The sequence below is a fragment of the Lolium perenne genome, chromosome 6 (genome assembly GCF_019359855.2).
Source record: "Lolium perenne isolate Kyuss_39 chromosome 6, Kyuss_2.0, whole genome shotgun sequence".
Classification (NCBI taxonomy): Eukaryota; Viridiplantae; Streptophyta; class Magnoliopsida; order Poales; family Poaceae; genus Lolium; species Lolium perenne.
Genome location: NC_067249.2, coordinates 64,998,494 through 65,017,209, shown reverse-complemented (window position 1 = coordinate 65,017,209; position 18,716 = coordinate 64,998,494). Strand labels below are relative to the sequence as shown.

The following is an 18,716-nucleotide window of genomic DNA, read 5'->3' as shown; positions in this document are numbered from 1 at the left end:
TGGTGACGGTCGAAGCTATCCAGTCTCCGGGCCTGGCTACTGAGCCTGGCGGTGCCGGCGGCGCCGGAGTTGGGGTAGGAGCGCTTGGAGCGCCCTCCTTCGGAGGGATCAAGGAAGATTTGGCGGCGGTGCCTCCGCTCGTAGAGCTGGCGGCGACGCTAGGGTTCTTCTTCTTCACCATCGCAAGATCCGGGAAAAGCTGGGAAGCAGTGGTGGCGGCGCGAGCAGTTGTGAACGGGAGAAGAGGAAGAACAGCGAAGGGATGAATGAAGGAAAAGTTTAGGGATTTCTATCCCTTGGGAAACTTAAGGAAGGCCTCGTATTGTTGGTGGGCCTTTTCTCCAGTTAATGGGTGCGGAAATCGAGAAGGTGCCTCGCTAACCGTGTAAGGGGAGCAGGAATTGCTCGAAAACAGGGCTGGCAGGTCGCGTCTTATCAGTCAAAATTAAGGGGACATAAAAAACGTCATCAATGACGTCATGAGGAATGATTGCATACGAAGAGATAAGAAAGTATCGGGTGGTCAACTTGAGCCTACGCACGGATTGCGAGCATCCACACCTAGGCTCGGGGGCTACTCCCTTCGGGAGCGCTGGCGCGCACCCGATAGAATAAAGATTCAAAGGAAAAATGTGACTCGAGTCTGCACCCGAACGTAAGCGCCTGTGCTCAGACTACTCCCATCGGGAGCGCGGAACGCGCACCCGATAAAACTTTTTTCGCACTCCAGGATCATGCCAGGGGACTTGATTCTGTGTAGGGTAACGTTGTTTTGCCATCGACAGTTAACCAACAAAAGTTGGGCATGTTATTCGTTATCCCTTGCTTAAAGAAAATGTATCGGATGGTCTACGAAGACTTGCAGGAAAAAGCTTCGGCAGAAGAAGATGCTCGAGTGGTACAACTTGAGTCTACGCACGGATTGCAAGCATCTGTACCTAGACTCGGGGGCTACTCCCATCGGGAGCGCTGACGCGCACCCGATAGAAGATAGAAGAAAGGCAAGAATGATCGAGGAGAAGAACTTCGGAAGAAGACATGCTTTAGTCTCTACCCGAACTACGTTCGGCTAGACACTCGGGGGCTACTGACGTGGGCATTACCCTTCGGGTAACCAATGTTGCTCTACCCTACACGGTCCGACTGGAGGCCCATGAAGGTACCCGATGGCAAGATGGGCTACTAGGACGGTGCGGCGGATGATTACTTGGAGTACAAGACATGAAAGAAGCCGGACAAGGAAAGATTGGAGATAGATCTACTGTAAACCTACTCGTACTCGAATAGACCTCTCGGGACCTGGCCACCTATATAAAGGCCAGGAGAGGGGCTATCGAGACACACAATAAATCTTAGCAATCTTAGCCAACAGAAGCCTAGAACTAGGTTACCCTAGCAATTAGCTATCTCGACGAGATCACATCCGAACTATTCGGCACCCCTTTGTAACCTGTTTTCATCATAATCAAGAATAGACAGGCAGGACGTAAGGGTTTTACCTCATCGAGGGCCCCGAACCTGGGTAAATCGCTCTCCCCGCTTGTCTGTGAACCGATGTCTCGTGTCAGCTTGCAGGATTCCATCAACCCTAAGCCCCTATCGGAGGGCATTGCCGAGGAGCACCCTCGACATTCATGCTACAAGATGGAAGTTGTCTCAACGCGGAGTTTGTTGTATTGTGATCCAAATTCATATACTAAAGGGAGGCTAACTTCAGACTCCGCTACGCTTCGGCCCATCTCCGGTACGGTACAAATCGTTGGCACCGCCTATATATACATCTTGTAAGCCGCTGGCTAGGGTTTATCAGAATATAAGATAACCCACAACGTTTGTAAACGCTCCCCGATATAGTGAAGTTTTGCTGGCTGGCGCCCGTGCTTTTATCCTCTTCTGTGTTGGAAGGTGTTCCACGTTAAATCTCGTGTCTCCGTTGTGTTTTTCTTTATTGTTCTTCGTTATTTGCTTATCGCGTTTATAACAATGGCTTCGAGTTTGATCTTTTGTATTGCTCTTGTAAGGTATTGTGAATAATCTAATAAAAAAGTCATGTGCATCCCTTGGATGCAGAAGGTGAGGCGATATTTCTCCCATTTCGGAAAAAAAAATTATAGGGATTTCTATTTTCGTGCCCCTGCTTCGTTAGTTGTACTCAGTTTTCCCCAGCCCCTTAGTTTTTCCTCAGCTTTCCTCTCCCTCTAGTTTGAAACCCCTCGAAGACGCGGGTTGCCGTCAGGTTAGAGGCCTTACCGTTACCGTCAGGTCAGTTCCTCTCTGACCGTCTCGTGCTGACGGGTAGCCATCCATCTACCGCTGACGCGTGGGCCGTTTTATTTCCTGATTGTATACGCGGTGTTGCCAATGACAAATGGGGCCGCTCTATGGGGCTGCCGCAGCCAATGACCAGTGGGTCGTCTATTTATTTATAGAAAATTATATATTGCCGCTCTGTGGGGCCTCCGCAGCTAATGACCGCTGTGGCAGGTGACTATTTTCGCAGCTTAATCTAAAGTGACTCTTATGCTAAACATTGTGCATCCCGACGTTGACCTAGCAGTGGCGGCGAGCATAGCCGTTCTGACCATGCCGATATCGGCATCGGCATCGTTTGGAGGATGTGGTGCTCGAATAATAGTGGAAATGCGATATTATTTTTTACATGCATAATATATAGAAAATAGCTAGATCTCTAAATCGATGCATATGAAGCTACATATATATTCTTGGTCATAATCCCCTTATCTAAAGGGGATGGATGCATGGCTTCACGTCGTCGTCACTTTCATCGTCAGTATCTTCATCGTCTGAGTAGTAGTACCTCCTGCACATTGTTCCGTCGAACACCTTCACTGTGAGCACATCATCGCCTTCATATTTGAAGTGTACGTAGCAGCCGAAATCCACACCGTGCAGGATGGTGAATTTCTCCCAGCCCTTGTCGAGGTACATCCGGCCTTGTCCGTCAAATAGGACCTCCACGGTCCAGAGACGAGGACCGCAGTCAGCTGCTCGCAGATACACCTTAGCTGGCTCCTGGCCGTCAAGATAGTCCGCAAACTTTTTTGGGAGTTCCTGCAAAGAGATCGAGCGCCGATCGTTTGAAATTAAAGGTTTTTTAGAACATGCCCATAATTAATCACATGCATCATATATGTGGGAACGCGTACGTACCTTCTTGACCAAAGGGTCTTCATAGACGACGATGAAGAACTCCTCTATGATCAATGGCAGTGTTGACGGTGGTGGTGGCAATGATGATGATCCACTTCCCCTTCCCCTTCCCCTTCCGGTCCGCGTCCGAGACGTGGAAGCCATGGCAATGGATCAAGTGTATGTGAAAGAAGAAGAGAGAGGCAGAACCTATTGACACAAGGGATGGCCGTGTGGGTGTTTATAAGGGAGAGATGACCGTTGTAGGGGTTTACACAATAAAATAAGGAGGAGGTGAACGTTGGTGGGGGTTTACACAATCAATTAAGGAGGAGATGACCGTTGTGGGGGTTTACACAATAAATTAAGGAGGAGACGACCGTTGTGGGGGTATATATCTCAACAAAAAAGTAATGCGGACTATCTTGACGGAAATGGAACTTCGTGATATAGTTTATCATTTTACCGTGAAAAGTAATGCCTAAAAGAAATGGTAATTCGTGATAGTTTATCATTTACCGTAATGGCTACAACAAATCGTTGATGGTTTATCATTTTTTGCGTGAAAAGTAATGGCTACAAGAAATGGGTGATGGTGTATCATTTTTTGCGTGAAAAGTAATGGCTACAACAAAATCGGTGATGGTTTATCGTTTTTTGCGTGAAAAGTAATGGCTACAAGAAATGGGTGATGGTGTATCATTTTTTGCGTGAAAAGTAATGGCTACAACAAAATCGGTGATGGTTTATCGTTTTTTGCGTGAAAAGTAATGGGTACAAGAAATGGGTGATGGTGTATCATTTGTGTGCGTGAAAAGTAATGGCTACAACAAATCGGTGATGGTTTATCGTTTTTTGCGTGAAAAGTAATGGCTACAAGAAATGGGTGATGGTGTATCATTTTTTGCGTGAAAAGTAATGGCTACAACAAAATCGGTGATGATTTATCGTTTTTTGCGTGAAAAGTAATGGGTACAAGAAATGGGTGATGGTGTATCATTTTTTGCGTGAAAAGTAATGGCTACAACAAATCGGTGATGGTTTATCATTTTTTGCGTGAAAAGTAATGCCTAAAAAGAGTTTATAATTTAGCTCGTGAAAAATAATGCAGAAAACCAAACTTTGCGTGAAGCTAACCGACGACAGAGAGAGAGAGGGTGGTGGCCCCGACCAGAGAGATAGATAGGGGTTATCCTACCCGTTAGATCATACGATCAACGGTCGACGGGCACGATCCGCGTGACATGGGCTAGACCAATCAGGGCAATGTTGGGCGTCTGTGAGAGTTTGTGAAGGGAGAGGGCAAAACTGAGTAGTATCAAGAAACCAAGGGCAAGTGAGTAGTAAACAGACTAAGGGATTCAAATATGAGATTTAAAAAATGGAAAATGCGTGTTTTGTACAATGAAACCCATCTTGGCCTACCTCAAACTATTTGCAATACAAATCTACATGAGTGTGAAAATTATGGCCTCATTCAGACAAAGTTTGTTTTGGGGAAAGCTGTTTTGGGTAGGGCTTATTATGGAAAACCATGCACCTTTATAGCTACTAGGTGATTTGAGAAGTGGCAATTTGTGGTGAAACTTGATTTATCTATGATTTGAGAAGTGGTAATTTGTGGTAAAGACTCCATGAGTAAGTGCCACTCTTTTTCGGAATTTTTTGCACATTAAATAACTCATTTAACTAGTTAATCCCATTTGTTGACTCTCTGTTGACCAGCCACTTGAGGGTAAAACTGAGTATATTACACTAGCCAGTATTAGCACTCAAGGAGAAAACTGAGCACACAAAAAATGCTAGTATATGACTCGGGGGTATACCTGAGTATATCTAAATTTCCAGGGTTAGACCCGAGGACGCGTGTTGCGGTGCAGAAGTGGAAGACGTGCCATTGTTGACGCGTGTCGCGGTGCAGACGTGCAAATAGTGGACGCGTAGGATGCGGGTCGCATTTAGGACGCGTAAGCCCCTCCCTCCCTCTGCACACAGTCGTCTCATTCTCGCTCACGCACGAAACCACCCCTCTCACGTCCCATCAACTTCTCCAAATCGAAAAAACCCCAACCGCCGTACGCACGCTACCCTGCCGGCGATGGAGAAGAAGAATGCGCCGGCGGCCGTCGCCTCCGCGTCCGTCGCCTCCGAGCGCGTCGCCGCCGAGCGCGTCGCCTCCGAGGGCGGCGCATCCAAGCGTGGCGCCTCCATGAACTGGGCCTCTCTCTCGGCTGATGGACCACTTCACAAAATCGGGCAATGCTTACTGGCGAACGAGGAGTACGCCGACACCTACTCTGCTATGAGGCAAGTCTGTAGAAATTGGCGCTCAGGTTTGCCTTAGCCCGACGTGCACCTGGACGAATGGATCATGCTAGACCACGCCCTTCCACGCGTCGCTGAGTTCACCTTCCTCCAACTCGGCACATCACGCTACGTCACCATAGATCTATCGGAAGTTCATACAAGGTTCAAATTCCTCCATATCTACCTTTTTATTTTCAATCTTAAACATCTTAGTGCTGAATGTTATCTTCATCAATATATTTTAGATACTACTTCGTCGGCTTTTGCCGTGGCGTCATCGTGCTTGCCCAGAAGAATCCGGCGCACAAGATACGGCTTCTGAACCCACTCACGAAGAAATCGAACACTATGTTTGAGGCATAGATGCCATCTGTTTTTCTGAATTCAGTCGCTGTAATCAAATCCTCGACTATGGTCTTCGTTGCCGCACATTACCCGCCAGAAATTGGTTGGGTCGATGAGAGCACTCCAACTAAGGATATATATGAAGATTGGGGAGAAGAAAGATTTTCGATCAACAACCATTGTCTGCGTTGTATTACCCCGTTCAATGGTGAACTGTATGCAGTAGCTGCGTACAATTTTGAGTCCGAAAGAATAGTGTGCACCAATGTACATTTGCAGCAGCGCGCGAGCACTGTCAAGATGGAGACACTAATTTCATTTCCAGAACTTGGACATCAGAAGTTCTACCTTGTGAAGTCGGATGGTGATCTGCTGCTTGTGTTGTTGGTCAACGAGGCATTGGCGGGCAAACCATTGGTGTACCGTGTGGACACTCAGAGCCGCTCTCTCCATCCGGTCAGTAACATTGGCAGTAATGCCTTATTCGTGAATTATATCCGGTGTATCTCCGTCGACACCAGAGTGTACCCGACACTTCGATCTGGCTGCATCTACTACACGGATTTGGGTTATATCAGAGAGTACTCTCATGATACAAAGGTCTGGGATGAGTGGCCACTACGTGTGGATAGAATAGGAAACTACGGTATGAGAAATGAACACATGCCATACCGTTTGGAGGATGTATTGGCCTCACACTGCAGACGGAAGGAGTTCAATGAATATTTCCTTGGGATAATGCACGGCTGGAGCGATGGAGAAATATATGAGGAGGAATGAAGAACAAATTCATTCATCCTGGGGTATCCTAATCTTCTTGTTGTCCATACATTGCGCGCGTCTTGTATATTTTTCAGCTTAGTTTGTCGTGAACATTAACAACGTTATTGGCTGCTTTTGGCTGTTGTATGCAGTTTATGTATTATACTTAGTTTTGTGATTATGCTGTTGTGAATTTATCATATACTAGCTTCTAGATTTGCTGCCATATTGGGCAAAAAATGAGGACCAAAAGGCATAAATAACCCCAGAGATTTGCTACTAGATTTGTTGCCATATTGAAGAAAGACAGAAATAGAAGTTTCTCTAGATTTGATACTAATTTGGTGAAAAAGACAGAGAGAGAAAGAGGGGAAAAAGTGCTCTTAAAAATACCAATTTGGGCCGAGAGAGACAAAACCCAGCTCCTGCTCACGTGCAACCAAACGCTTCTTGTCCTGTCCCACGCGGTCTTTCTACCAGCCCCACGCGACGCGGCCCCACACGACGCGGCCCCACACGACGCGGCCTCACAGACGACGCGGCCCCACAGACGACGCGGCGCAACACGTCAGCACAGAACGTCCAAATAAACGGATTCCTTCCGTCTGAGCTCCTTCTGCGGGTTTCAGACATAAGCTTAGGGAAAACTGAGGAAAAACTAAGGGGCTGGAAAAAACTGAGTACAACTAACGACCCGAGGGCACGCAAATAGAAATCCCAAAATTATATGGTTGCTGTCTATTCGATTTGTTAAGACGCATCGATTGATGGATTCGAGATTGAGTAATTGATTCACAAAGAAAGTTCCAGACCAGTTTATACGTTACGTGCGTAGGTTATCAACTGAAATGTAAGTTAATCACCTGATTAACGTTTTCACTTGCGTATGTAGAAGATATATCGTTAGGCTTAAGCTTGGTATCATGTTAGTGTCTTTTTAACGAAGAGCTAACACGTTCTTATCCCTTTCACGCAGTGCTTTCAATTGGGCCAACTCGCTAGCTAGTGCGCGGTTGCACGGCATGCATCAAAGAAGCTGCGTATTGGGGGCTGATGCATAAAGCATTTGCGATTCGCCGCGTTAGCTTAGCTTCCAGTAAGCGTAGTCTCGACGTCTACGCTTGTGTGGAAAGAATTGTGTCATTGTGTATCTGACTTGGACTTTACAGTAAAACACTTTTTGAATACTACCTCCGTTCAATTTCTTAGGGCTTGCAAGCATTCTTAGGTTGTCAATTCGGTTAACATAATATTAATTGTACACCGTAAAAAATATTTCATTAGCTAGAAAGTAGAACATCTTGATTTTCTAATACGGAGTAATATATTTTTGTAATATACATATATCTTTTATTATCATCATCAAATTTACGATCTAGGAATACACGCAAGCCCTGTGAACCAGGACGGAGAGAGTAATACGATAAGATATATATATTGCAATTATTGTGGATTGAACTAACCTCAGCACAGATCGATGGAAGATATCTACCATGACAGGCGTAGATATTCCCTCCGGCCCACGCGTCGCTCTGCTTGGGCGGCACGGGGAAACCTGAGCGCCTCCGGCCAGGTCCTCCTCCTAAGGCCCTCCTCCTTCGCCGCTGTCGCTGGCCTCGCCGTGGTGGTGGCGGCCCCGGCTTCCGAAGGCGGCTTAGGGCGAGCTCACGGCGGACGCGATGGGGCGCTCTCGCCGGCCTTGCCCAAGCGGGCGTCGGCGTGGTGGTGGGGTGGGATGCGGCGGTTCCAGGCGGGGTGGCTGAGTCCGGCAGGCGCGCGGGCTTGGGGGGAGCTCGCGGTGGACGCGGAGGGGTTCGTTGGCCGGCCGCGCCCAAGCGGGTGCCGGTGCGGGTGAAGCTGGCCTCGCCCAAGCGGGCGTCAGCGCGGTGGTGGACCGGGATGCGGTGGTTCCAGGCGGGGTGGCGAAGGTCGGCAGGTGCGGTGCGGCACGCTGCTTTGCGCCTGGCTGCGCGGGTCGATTGGGCCAGAATTGGGCCGCGCGGGCCGCGTCCTTCGCGTGACGGCACGATACTCTCCTCCGGCTGCTTTCCAGTCATAGTGTGGCGGCGCTGTCTCCTTTGCTGGCCAGGGCGACGGACAGGGCGAGCGGGTGGCCAAGCAACCTTTCCTCCGGTTGACAGCTGGAGGCAGGTGGGGTGCGCACATGCTCTTGGTGGCCGGAAGGGATGCCAGTCATGAAGCCGTCCTTGATGGTGCTCCGGCGAGGTTTTGTGGAGAGGTCAGGTGTGACTGAGGTGTGCCGGGAACTCAGGTTCCAGCGAGGTGTGCAGTTCTCCGCATGAAAATCTTTCTCGACTTCCGTCGATGTCGGTGATGACGTCACTTTTGGGTGTCGTTTGCCTTGTTGAAGGCGTTACCGAGGAGATCTAACACTTCTCCCACTCTTGGGTCTTGTCTTTTGGTGAAAACCTAAATCCGCATGTCGGATTGGCGACATCCACAATGTCGTTACTTCGATGGAAGCATCGTTTTGGAGACATGGTACTGATGGGAGCACCTGGGCTATGGTCAAGCGGCTGGTCGGGCGCTATCAATCGCGGGTGTTCTTCGAGTCTGTGGTGCTGGGTATCGTGGGGTTGCCCCGTGGTGGCGGTAGCAGGAGCACCCTCGACATGCAGGCGGCACCAAACGAGTCCTGTTTTCCGCCCTCTCAAGACCGGAGCGGCACATGCCGCCTGCCTTAGGTTATGTCTTCTCTCTCCGATGCTGTTGAAGCCGACAACAAGCTCATGGCAATGGTGATCGATTCAACATGACTGGAGTGACCTTGGGGCTGTTGCAATGAAGTCGAAGATGTCCCACCGTAAGCACGAGGGATGATGTTCGGTGACGCTGCTTGCCCCGGTGGTGTACTTCTCTGTTTGTGCCACCCCTAGCCTTTCTGACCCTCTTTATGTCTAGTGGTGCTCTTGTTGATGTAAATATTTTCGCCCGGTTTTCTTTCAATAAACTGAGCAGTTTGGGTCTTTGTGCCTTTTCTTCTAACTAATGCAATGAACACAGCAGTTCTCCTGCTGTTATTCAAAAAAAGAAAAAAAAACAGACGTAGGTATTCAAGTAAAACTACCCCACAGTAAAAGTAAAATTGTACAAAACCTGTGTGACTGGGTAAAGAGAAGAGGTGTTAGCTATAGATTGTTATTAATTGCTACTTCTTTCATTTGAAACTAATTAACTCAGCTTTATCAAGATACGAGTACAACACGTCTAAATACACACGCGCTATCTAGCTGAAGTTAAGTTAACTGAATTTACAATGGATGGAGTAGCTAGGTGCATCGTTCCATGTGTAGAGACTAGCTGATTTATCTTGGTTACAAGCTGCCAAGTTCACTTTAGTGTATGTTTGGTTGGAGATGCAGTTGAAACATGCTCTCAATTGTATCATTGTCAGGTCCACCCCTCCTAAGTCTGAACTACATACTTGTGAACTGCACTGTTTTGATATCTAACTGTTCTTATATACTACTATTAGAAAGTAGTTCAGAATTGCACCTTTACACAACCATGAACTGACACATAAAACTTATACTCTCTCTATCCTGAGTACATTAAAAACCTCAAAATCAAATATGAAGCTCATTTCATTCAAAACTCGGGTGCATAACTTCATATAATCTGCTCTGTTTAGATAGCCAGCTAAAAATGCGCAACTGTTTTCCTAAAACAATCCTTCAAAATCAAATAAGTTGGATTGAGTTACAGTTATATTCTATCCTTTGTACATGTGACATCACTGATTTAGCTAGGACCCCCTTCAGAAAAAGAAAAAAAAGAAGGTCTCACATCAACTCTAGAAATTCCTCCTTTTTTTTCAAGGATACGTCATGGATAGACGTATCGGTTTCATAGAAGAAGTGGCCAAGAAGCCAAAGTACAACACACCGCTGGCACAAACGCCACCGGTGCAACACCACACTAACCCTAAGGCTAGCACGCATACACTAAACAACTACTCGCGACATCTCCACTTTTCTACCGGCACAAGCATGCCTCTAAACAGCTTAGCCGCTCGCCAAAGCTCCGCCTGCTCTGAGATCTTGCGAATCACCACGACCTTGGATGGGGCCATGCCTTCGAAGACTACGTCATTGCGATGACGCCAGAGAGTCCAACACACAAGCACCATCGCTATCCAGAGGTCCTTGTCGCCTCCCGGGCCCCCCTTCTTATCCTGCAACCAGTTGACGAGAGTGGAGTCCGGCTGCGGCATCCAACGGAGCTTGCCCCAAAGGCGTAGATACACATCCCAGACCTCTCGCGCCAGGACGCAACCCATGAGGAGGTGGTCTAGGGTCTCGTCCTCCTGATCGCAGAAAGGGCAGGACGCCGGGTGTGGGAGTCCACGCCGACTAAGCCTGTCAGCCGTCCAGCATCTGTTGCGCGCTGCAAGCCACATGAACACTCTGCAGTTTGGTGGAGCGCGCGACTTCCAAATCTGGAGTGCACCGGCCATATCCACTCTGGCTTCGAACATCCCTTCATAGCAGGATCTGGCGGAGTAGGAGTTGTTACTCTCCCACCTCCACCTGAAACTATCCTCCACGCCCTCGGCAAGGGTGATGTGCACCAACCGATCTGCAACTGCGAATAGCTCCATAAGCGCAGGCGCGCCTAGGTCCGGGGATAGGTCATCAAGCCAGCCTCCTGCCAGTCCCTCGCGGACCCGTCGTTGTTTGGCCGCACGCTTCGGCACAGCAGCAAACAGGTTTGGGGCAATGTCGCTGATCTGTCCATCAGGAAGCCAGTTGCCTAGCCAGAAAAGGGTGGACGCTCCATCCCCTACCACTGAGTAAGTGGCCCCTTCGAAGAGGTGCTTCGCTAGCTTAGGAACTTGGATATTTAGTTCCTTCCACGGCTTCGAGTCGTCAACCCGTTGAAGCCAGAGCCATCTGGTCCTCAATTCCACATTCATCATCCTCAAGTTCGGAATACCGAGACCACCCCAAGCCTTGGGGGTGCACACTTTGTCCCACGCCACCAGACAGTGGCTACCCTTTACATCCTTCCGTCCTTTCCAGAGGAAGCCCCTGATTATCTTCTCAATCGCAAGAACGGTCTTGACCGGAATGTCAAGGGACATCATGGAGAAAATAGGCATCGCCGACAGTGTGGATCGGACGAGCTCCAAGCGCCCCCCTTTGTCGAGAAGCGACGCCTTCCACCCTGGGAGCTTATTCGCTACCTTGTCCACGAGGTATTGGAGCTGGGCCGCGGATGGCTTCCTTAAGGATAGCGGCAACCCCAGGTACTTTTGCGGAAAAGGCTCCATAGGGCTCCGCAGTTCCTGTTCCACTAAAGCCACATGAGCGTTTGTGCATCGGATGAGGTTGACCGAGCATTTGGCGATGTTGGTACGAAGCCCCGAGGCTACCCCGAAATCCTCAATCACCGCCATCAAGGTCCGAAAGTCCAGTACGGAGGGCCGCGGGAAGGTCACAAAATTCCTCCTTTTCAAATTATGTGTTGTAGATTTATCTAGATTTAAATGTATCTGCATAGTTGATGAACCCGAGGGAATACTTTTTAGCTAGTTGATGACACTTTGCAAGATTCAGACCAGCGCTAGGGCCCCTCCCCACTCCTTGAGAAAGGAGAGCCATGGATAAGCCTCTGCCAAGCTCAGATTCTGCCTCCGCTAAAATAATGTCCAAATATACCAATCCCATCAGTACCAAAGTGATCCTTCAAGTTGGTTTATGGTGGGAGCAAACCTGGGGGCACACAGCTCAGCTAACAGTGTGTCCCACTCAGCTTCCACGCACTCTCTCCACGGTATAAATCCACCACGCCCCCTACCCAGCGTCACCACACAAACCTTCATCGATCCTCGCTGCAGACAGAGATGAAAGACACAAGCAGACCTCACGTCACACAAACCATGAGGAACGCCGCAGTCGACATGCCAATGAACGGCGCCGGCGCCTCCTCGTCGCCGATGTTTGTGCCCGCCTACAGCGCCGGCGGGGGAGTCGGAGTCCAGCCACCGCCGTTCTGGTCGACGCCGACTCCGTACCTGTTCATCGGCTTCGGGATTGTGATGAGCCTCATCGCGGTGGCGCTGGCCGTGCTCCTCTGCTCCCGCCGCAAGGAGGGACGCCGCGAGGATGAGGAGGAGGTGATCGTCCAGGCGGGGATGATGTCCGTGCGCGTGCTGGCGCCTCTGGACAGGGAATCGCCGAAGGTGGTGGTTGTGATGGCCGGCGACGAAGCGCCTTCGTTCCTCGCCAGCGCCACGCCGCTCGCCTTCTCCGGGACGGCGGCCAAGGTGCAGCAAACGTACTGCCAGTGCTACGCCGGCGGCGCCAAGGTGGCCGCCGCCGCCGCCGTGTAGTTAACTGTGCATGGCCTCTCTTGGGCCGATCGATCGACACCACCGTGTAAATGTGTCGATCAAATTAGATGGGAGGAGTTGGATTTTGTTCATAGATTCTATCTCCCTTTCCCCCCGTGAATTAGTAGTTTTGCGAGAGGTCCAAGGATGCGATGCTGGAGATGGGGTTGTTGCGCGGTGCGCGCTGACAGCATGCAGCGAGTGGATAATTAATATACACTAATTTTGTTGGATATTAACATATCCTGCTCGTGCAAAATTTACGAAAGATTTGGTGCTGGTTCTACGACGGATGTTTGGATTTTTGCTATTTCTCACTTCTTGATGGCTGAAGAGTTGTCATTTCTAACTCGATTGAACAAATTACATACCGTAAAAACCTTAAAGTTGCATAGAGAAGTTGTGTATATCTGTAGGGTTAGAAGTTTGCAAAGTGCCCAATTTGCACATATGCAACTTCAAATAGAGTTGTACATGATTTCTGAATGTAGAGCTATCCATCCCTTCTTTTATTACATAAAATACGACGCTTAAAATCATCTTGGAGTACTTGGAATAAGGGTTGTTCAGTCCAATTAGAAATAGCACGTTCCTATTCACACATTGTATTGTTGTTCTAGTTCTCCAAGAGTTCATCTAGGCAATGGCCTCTCGTCGATCTCCATTAAATAAACTGCCGTAACAAAGATCCTTATATAAATATAAAACAAAAAAAAAGTTGCATTGTATTATCTTCGTGAAGCCACACTGACTTTTTAATAGAAATATTTTTTCGATAAAGAGCATATATTAGTATTCCGAATGTAACAATTACACCCAGCCTCTGCACAAACACATTGCTCTAGCGGCATTACGGATGCACACAATAAATAAAATACAATAAAAAAATGTCCCGCAGCAGAGATCTATTCTTTGGAGCACAGCACTAACACCACATGGATATCACCAAAACTCTAGCTTCCCCAAAAGCGATGCCCCAAGAAGAGAAAAGCGCACAAGCGTCATCATCGCCCGATCGCAGATCTTTCATTTTCACCCTGAAGAGAAATCGTCGCTCCCGAAAACAATGCTTTGAACAAGTCAATTGTTAGGCACATACAAATAAGGTCAAACCTTAGTTTTTCACCCTAGAAGGTAGGACTCTGAACTTCTCCAGTGCCGTCGCCCCCACTTCCGCAGTCACTGCTCCAAATCACGAACCACCAAGCCAATTCAACATCACTACGAAGAGTCGAATCATCATTGTTAGTTCCAAGATATCGGCTTCCATGACATTCTACGCTAGCTGGCCTCACCATGGGTGAAAAAGCATGCCCGATGATGGGAACAGCCAACAAAGCTTCAAAACGCTCCCTCTAAAACCAAACTGTCAGAAAAAACACGGTAGCGCGCCCGAATAACATCTGATCTAGCAATCTCTGGCATGTCGTCCATTGGAGTTCACCGACGGAGCCTTCCAGAACATGACACTCCCACCAGATCGACCCGGACAGGCTTGTCGCGAGAAGAATCCTAGGATCACCTCCATTATTTGCGGGACCACGCAGGAGGGCTGGACCAACGGAGAAGAATAAGGCGGCACGGAGCACCGACGATGGCTTGGCTGAATCCATGGCCCTCCTGCGTCGATTGGGTCCAAGAGGGCCCAGATCGGGCCTCCACCGCCGAGCTGCCGCTAGAGACGACGGCCGCCACGCTCCACTCAGTGCTCAACGTCGACCACCGTGGTCACGCCGCCCGACGTCCTCAGCATGCGCCCCACCGCCTCCCCTGAAGCGCCGCTGCGAAAACCTCTCCATCCCTCCGTCCTTCAGCGGGTGGGGCAGCGTCACCGCTACCTGAGTCGGCAACAACGGCAGCCTAAGGGGCATGGGATGAGGAGGGGCTACTAGGGTTGCAAGGTTGGGGCCTCCGCTGCTGCTCGGGAGGGGAGCGTTAGGGGAGGAGATGGGGAGCGGCCTTAACCTCTAAGATAAGTGTTTTTTTTCCTAATAGAAGTATGTCGGACCAAGCTCGTAGCTTTATAACTGAAATACGTTCCATTGTTGTTATACAGTATGAACTAGCATAGGTATAAAAGTAATCTCTAAGCTCTCTAGCTGATGGAAATCCTGGCAATATTTATGAACAGCATGTACGAGAGAATGCCTTAGGTTATGTTTAGGTTTTTGCCACACTTTTCGTTTTGCCTTGTAATTCAGAGTCCAGACCCTGTGTTGCCACATCCTGATACTCTAATTATGTTCAACCTTATCATGAATCAACGAATGACGATGAGTCGTCACATAATCTCAGTTACTTTAGGTTGCTTTTCAAAGAGAATGAAAGGAAGACCTCTCTGGCTCGCTCTCCCTCTCTCACCGTAACCAAAATTTCTCTCAGTCTCTCCCGTAGTCCCGTTGCAAACCGAGTCATTAAGCACTAGCGCGTCCGTTCCCATCCATAGTTATGAATCTGTAAAGCTATATACAGTAAATAATAACTCCACATACATATATGGTTGTGCATCCGTCAGCTGTATAGCGACCAGTGTCAAAGTTAGTTAGGTGGCCAGGCACGAGGCGTACACGAAGCTTTGCTTTACGGTAGAGAATTAGATATTTTCTCGCTTCTCAAGCTGGATTTGGGTACACGCTTACATCAACTCATCAGTTGTCAGCTCGCCACGCCCTTATGCTACCAATCACGCAATGCTAGATGCCTACACGCACTCCCCAGTCTCCATGTGTATTGCACCTTTCTTTTTGAAGAACATTTTGCAGACCTTGGCTGTAATAATCTAAGGCTTGTTTTAAGCTAAAACAGAAATAGAATCTTCCACAATCATACCATGCTTTTGCAGTCTTAGTTTCTGGGATGAAAACCATAGGTTTGACCTTCTATAGTTGTATCTAGCAACGATGGCTTATTTCGAGTCGTTTTCTTGTTGAAGGCATTGTTTGGAGATTGGACATACTTCAAGGTAAGGCTACAGGATATAGCCGCGGCCTCCTAAAACAGCTATAGCCCGGCTATAGCCTGGCTATAGCCGGTTATTTAAGGAGTTTGACACCTTTTAGCGGGCTAATGCAGTTAGCCGCACCATGCGGGAAAGGCTATAGCGGGCTATAGCCCGGCTATAGCCGGCTATTTTAAACTATGGGTAAAACCCATGATCTGATTATGATGGTTGGACCGAATGACGATGGTGTTTTTGCATTACTATCTTCCTTGCCACGTAGTTTTTGGAGAATTTTTGGAGACTATGTGTCGTCACCATTTGGTATTGTTGTTGTTGCGAGCCTCTGATTGAGTTCAAAAGGAAGAAATGGAATGTCATGCATGCTCTCAAAAACGACGCTTGGATTGCCAACAGCAATGTTCCCTCTATCCGTTCGTTGGATCATCTTTTGCAATTTGTGGCCTTACGGGATCAAGTTCGGCTCATTGCGCCACAAAAGAAGATGTGATGGGTGAAATTGATTGGAGCCTTGCCCTAAGTGGGAAATACTCGCCTGAATCTGCATACAAGGCTCAATTCTTTGAGGCATCTTCATCGCCGGTTAGCGCTAAGGTGTGGAAAATTTGGGCACCTCCCAAAATCAAGTTCTTTGCGTGGCTCACCGTCTAAAATAAGCTTTGGATGGCCGATCGAGAAGCGGGGATGGCTCAATTGTAGGGTTGCCCCTTTTGCAAAAGAGAGACGGAATTGACTGTGCACCTCCTTGTTCATTGTACATTCACCAATCTGACTTGAGGCCTAGTTGGAATGGCTCGGCCTTCACTTCATCTACCTCAACGTGTGGCCATTTCATCCATTCTTCGTAATAATGCAAATAAAAAAGCATCCCTTACTCTTCTTGTCTCGTCGGAAGTTTGGAATGAACGAAATGCTCGAGTCTTCAACAACAAACAATGCTCCACCTCGGCTCTTCTATCTCAAATCACGCATGAGGCGAAGTTGTGGGTTCTCGTGGTAGTGAAACGTTTGAGTGAATTATTCCGGGAGATGAGATTCTTGTAATACTTGCTCATTTCCTTTCTTGTTGAAATCTCATTCTTAATTAATAGAATGGAGCAAAGTTTTTGCCTTCATTTCAAAAAATAAGTAGCCAACATTATACATTTACGCAACCATATGAACTGACACATAAAACATATACATTAAGAACATAAAAATCAAGTATGAAGAAGCTTATTTCATTCAAAACTTGGGTGCACAGCTTCATATAATCTGCTCTGTTTAGATAGCTAGCTTTCCTTTTTTTTCTGTAATGCACAACTGTTTCTTGAAAATCAATAAAAAAATACCCAGCTGTTTTCCTCAAGATCAAATAAATTGGATTAGGTAACACGCACACTGCATCCTTTATGCGTGTGACATCACCGATCAGGCTACCCGTATCCCCATTAGAAAAATAATAAGAAAGTCTCGCATCAACTCTCTATTCTTTAGCTAGTTGATGAAAGTTTGCAAGAATCAGATGAGCTCCCCTCCCCACTCCTAGAAAAAGCAAGACAAACCACGGATAACGTTCCCCTCTGCCTCTATACCAAACTTTTCTTTCCCAGATTCTGGCTGGCTCCACCAAAATAATGTCCAAACATAACAATAATCCCATCACTGCCCAAGTGATCCATCAAGTTGGTTTCTTGTGGGCACAAACCCGGGGGCACAAAGCTCAGCCAACAGTGTGTCCCGCTCAGCCTCCACGCACTCTCACCTCGGTATAAATCCACACCCCGCCTTCTACCCCAGCATCATCACCCACACGGCCACACCTCCATCCGTTCTCAGTGCAGACACACAACTACGCACACAAGCGCACCGTAGTACCTCACTTCACATATGAGGAACGCGGCAGTTGGCATGCCAATGAAGTACGGCGGGGCTTCCTCGTCGCCGGTGGTTGTTCCGGCCTACGGCGCCGGCGGTGCAGTCCAGCCGCTCCCGTTCTGGTCGACGCCGACTCCGTACCTATTTATCGGCTTCGGGATTGTGATGAGCCTCATCGCGGTGGCGCTGGCCGTCCTCCTCTGCTCCCGCCCCAAGGATGGGCGCCGCGAGGAGGATCAGGAGGAGGTGATCGTCCAGGCGGGGATGATGTCCGTGCGCGTGCTGGCGCCGGTGGACAGGGAGTCGCCCAAGGTGGTGGTCGTGATGGCGGGTGACGACGCGCCATCGTTCCTCGCCAGCGCCACGCCTCTCGCCTTCGCCGGCAAGGTGCAGCGGCCGTACTGCCAGTGCCACGGCGGCCCCAAGCTGGACGTCTCCGCCGTGTAGCTAACACTCTTCGCCGGTTGATCGACACCAACGTGTACAAGTGTCGATCAAATTAAACGGGAGGAGTTGGATTTTGTTCATAGATTTTGCCTCCTTTTTGTTCTCGTGAATTAGTAGTTTTTGCGAGGTGCAACGACGCGATGTTGTCCTTGTGGAGATGGGATTGTTGCGAGCTGAGAGCATTCAGCGAGTGCAATCAATACACTCACCTAATTTTGCTCCATGTCCATGATATTTTGTGTTCTGAGAAAAAAGTTATGAAATGGTACCTGCTTTTACAACGGAAGTCTGCTTCGTTGCTATTTCGCACTTGTCTGGTGAATTGTCATTTTAATTCGATCGGATTAATCACATGCTTTTATTTCCAAAAAATATCACATTCACATGTCATAGAGCTTAAAGTTGCATTAAAAAAAAGTTTATAACTTTAGGATAGAAGTGCGCCATGTGTCCTCGCGCATCTGTAAACTTCAGTAGAGTTGCACATAAGTAGAGATCAAGCTACACTAGCTAGCCTTGGTTTTGTCTTATGTT

The 18,716-nt window shown here is 48.4% G+C and overlaps 2 protein-coding genes across 2 annotated transcripts; both read left to right on the top strand.

The window, feature by feature from the left end:
• The first annotated feature begins 12,389 nt into the window (after positions 1 to 12,389).
• On the top strand, positions 12,390 to 13,158 carry LOC127307523 (protein GLUTAMINE DUMPER 1-like). Its single transcript, XM_051338244.2, has one exon. It carries the CDS (start codon positions 12,431 to 12,433, stop codon positions 12,917 to 12,919), a length of 489 nt encoding a protein of 162 aa, XP_051194204.1. The 5' UTR covers positions 12,390 to 12,430; the 3' UTR covers positions 12,920 to 13,158.
• Positions 13,159 to 17,668: 4,510 nt separating this feature from the next.
• LOC127309559 (protein GLUTAMINE DUMPER 5-like) lies at positions 17,669 to 18,468 on the top strand. Its single transcript, XM_051340365.2, has one exon. It carries the CDS (start codon positions 17,748 to 17,750, stop codon positions 18,180 to 18,182), a length of 435 nt encoding a protein of 144 aa, XP_051196325.1. The 5' UTR covers positions 17,669 to 17,747; the 3' UTR covers positions 18,183 to 18,468.
• Positions 18,469 to 18,716: the final 248 nt, after the last annotated feature.